General features: G+C 36.6%; 1 protein-coding gene across 1 annotated transcript; it reads left to right on the top strand.

Moving 5' to 3' along the window:
* The first annotated feature begins 1,346 nt into the window (after positions 1 to 1,346).
* LOC143611484 (auxin-responsive protein SAUR21-like) lies at positions 1,347 to 2,091 on the top strand. The gene has a single exon (XM_077085689.1). It carries the CDS (start codon positions 1,740 to 1,742, stop codon positions 2,025 to 2,027), a length of 288 nt encoding a protein of 95 aa, XP_076941804.1. The 5' UTR covers positions 1,347 to 1,739; the 3' UTR covers positions 2,028 to 2,091.
* Positions 2,092 to 2,588: the final 497 nt, after the last annotated feature.

Genomic DNA, 2,588 nt, shown 5'->3' with positions numbered 1-2,588 from the left:
AGTTATTTTATTTAATGAATTTAGAGAATTACAAAACCATAAAATCATACATTTTCAATAAAAATTAGGTTGGAACTAGTCCTAGACAGTTGACATTGCTCCAGCTCCATATATAATCAGTCTCCAAATCACATGCACTCCTGATCATTTAAACACCTGTGATGATTAACTACTTGACAGAAACAAGTAGGCCAATACCCTAAGAGTAGCCAAGTGTGATTGATCAGGTAACACTTGAAGTGGGCACTTGTAGAATTTAACCAATATCTTCGTCAAATATCCCATTTGCATGCCAAGTAGTTGCTAGTACGTACAAACACTATAAATACAAGTACAATGGTGGAGATTCCTTTCAAGGGATACTGTACAATCGGATTCTCACTTCTCGAAACTACTTTGATTAGTTTCTTCTAACATGTGTCAATGAGCTTTGGCTCAACTAGCATTGGAGAGAAAATGAAGATTTACGCTGGTGAACGCAAGGTCTCAAGTTTGAATCTCATCACAACCAAGTTTTACCGAAGTGGGCCTTCGGGTTGCGGGTTTTCCTTGGAACAAGAGACGGTGGACATGGGCTACCAACACTGTCTGTGATTGCGAGCATATGGAGTCGCCTTTTTTCCTTTGAGTTAGCACAGGTAGCATAGCTTTAATCGTTGGTAGTTCAAAAAAGGTTTATTCTAAATGGTTCTTTCCCTGTTAGGGCATGAATATCTCCCGTTGCTTATTAGCACGAGACATAATGGAGGCCATACATTGGTCATTTGGTGCAGGCCACGAGAGTAGTTTCAAATCATGGCAAACTTTGAATACTAGATATGATCTCAAGATAACAAGGGTCAAGGCCGGCCAATGAGACGATGCTTCACTGTTCTCTGAGATTGGCTTTGGCCAAGAAGGTGGAAGGCAAAGAAGCTATGGCTCTTGGGTTTTTTTTTTTTTTTTTTTTTTGGGGGGGGGGGGGGGGGGAGGGATTAACTATCTGTTTGGTTTACGCATCTATGTATAAGAATTGAATCGTTAAATCTTTTTCTAAACTGTGAACCAAACCGTTTAAACACATATTAATCGTGACCAACTGATTCATTTGGGTTTGCTTCCATTTTAATCACTATGGTCACATATATCTTTAGCAGTGTCCAAAAGTCTAGGATCTGATATGAATCTTTCTCAATTGGATGATAACATTTGTACAACATGTACATGTGCTATTTGGACGGTGGTTTTCCATTTTTATTTTATCGCTACCGTTAACATACTGTTGAATCTTGGGTGCCCTTGGAACTTCCATCCCAACATGTACGTAAGAATAATATATAAACCAAAAATATCCCCATCCCTCATGTATGGGCAGTGCAATTGATTGACACCAATTTTTATGAGTACGGTATTGGAAATACCATCCTTTTCAAAAGGTGATGAGAATGAAATAATGAGCTATAAATAATTAAATATCTATAAAATCATCATTCCAAGTTGGGAAACTCATAATATCTATAGATAGGATAAGAAATAAAAGTAGTTTTTAAGTCTGCAAAGACATGTGAAGCATCAGCAAGTAGGCCCTTAAAACTATACCACTAATAAAGTTAATTTCAATTTGGGTGGCTAGTTGCAAGTGTGACACTATAAATATAAGGGTCATCCCCTAGACTTCCATCAAGGTAGTTCCACTTCCACACTTCTGCATCACTTCATTTCATTCTCTCAAACACAATCTATTTTTCAGCTACAAAAATATGGGTGTTTTTCGGTTGCAATCAATAGTTGCTAATGCGAAACAACTGATCAAACTAAATAACAAACACCAGCCAGATGTTCCCAAAGGGCATTTGGCTGTGTATGTAGGTGAGGTTCAAAGAAAAAGGTTTGTGGTTCCTTTATCGTACTTGGACCAACCGTTATTCCAAGATTTGTTACGTCGGTCAGAGGAAGAGTTCGGGTTTAATCATCCAATGGGAGGACTTACCATTCCTTGTTGTGAAGAAGCTTTCAATCATCTCACAACCCAATTACAGATTTTATAGTTTGACGACTCACATCATCAACAAAAGATTTTGGATGCATAGTTTTGTACTGTCTTTAGATCATAGAGGGTACAAATTATAAAAAGGTGAAGTTGTAAAAAGGGGCATTCCAATTTTCTATATATGCCAGGAAATTGGTGCTTTCATGTATATGAATATACCTGTTCCGATATCTATAGCCTCTTTTTAACTGCTAAAGAATCTATATAGCCTTAATTGGATTAATGTCTGTATTCATTTAATTTGTTGCATTTAAATAAATATCACAACCTAAATGGCCTAGTATCTATTGACCAAGTTTGTTGTGGTAAGGGATTAAGGGGTGGTAATTCATTAATAACCTGAAACATTGTACGAACACGACACGGAAACAATCAAAGCTGTTTTGGGTTGGTCAACTAACCTTTTGTAATAACTAATAACAAGCCATCTTTTGGGTTGACATGTATAACTAGCTATTAACAAAGGGGTTGTGTTTGGTTGTACTATAAATTAATGAGTCAACCAATCTTAAATCAAGCTTACAATATTTTTAAAATAATAACTTATAATCTCAATGCA

This window comes from Bidens hawaiensis, unplaced genomic scaffold (assembly GCF_021521415.1).
Source record: "Bidens hawaiensis isolate Kalapana, Puna unplaced genomic scaffold, B.hawaiensis_p1.1 tig00031232_1, whole genome shotgun sequence".
In the NCBI taxonomy this organism is placed as follows: Eukaryota; Viridiplantae; Streptophyta; class Magnoliopsida; order Asterales; family Asteraceae; genus Bidens; species Bidens hawaiensis.
Note: the sequence above shows the minus strand (reverse complement) of the source record. Positions and strands in the feature narration are given on the sequence as shown.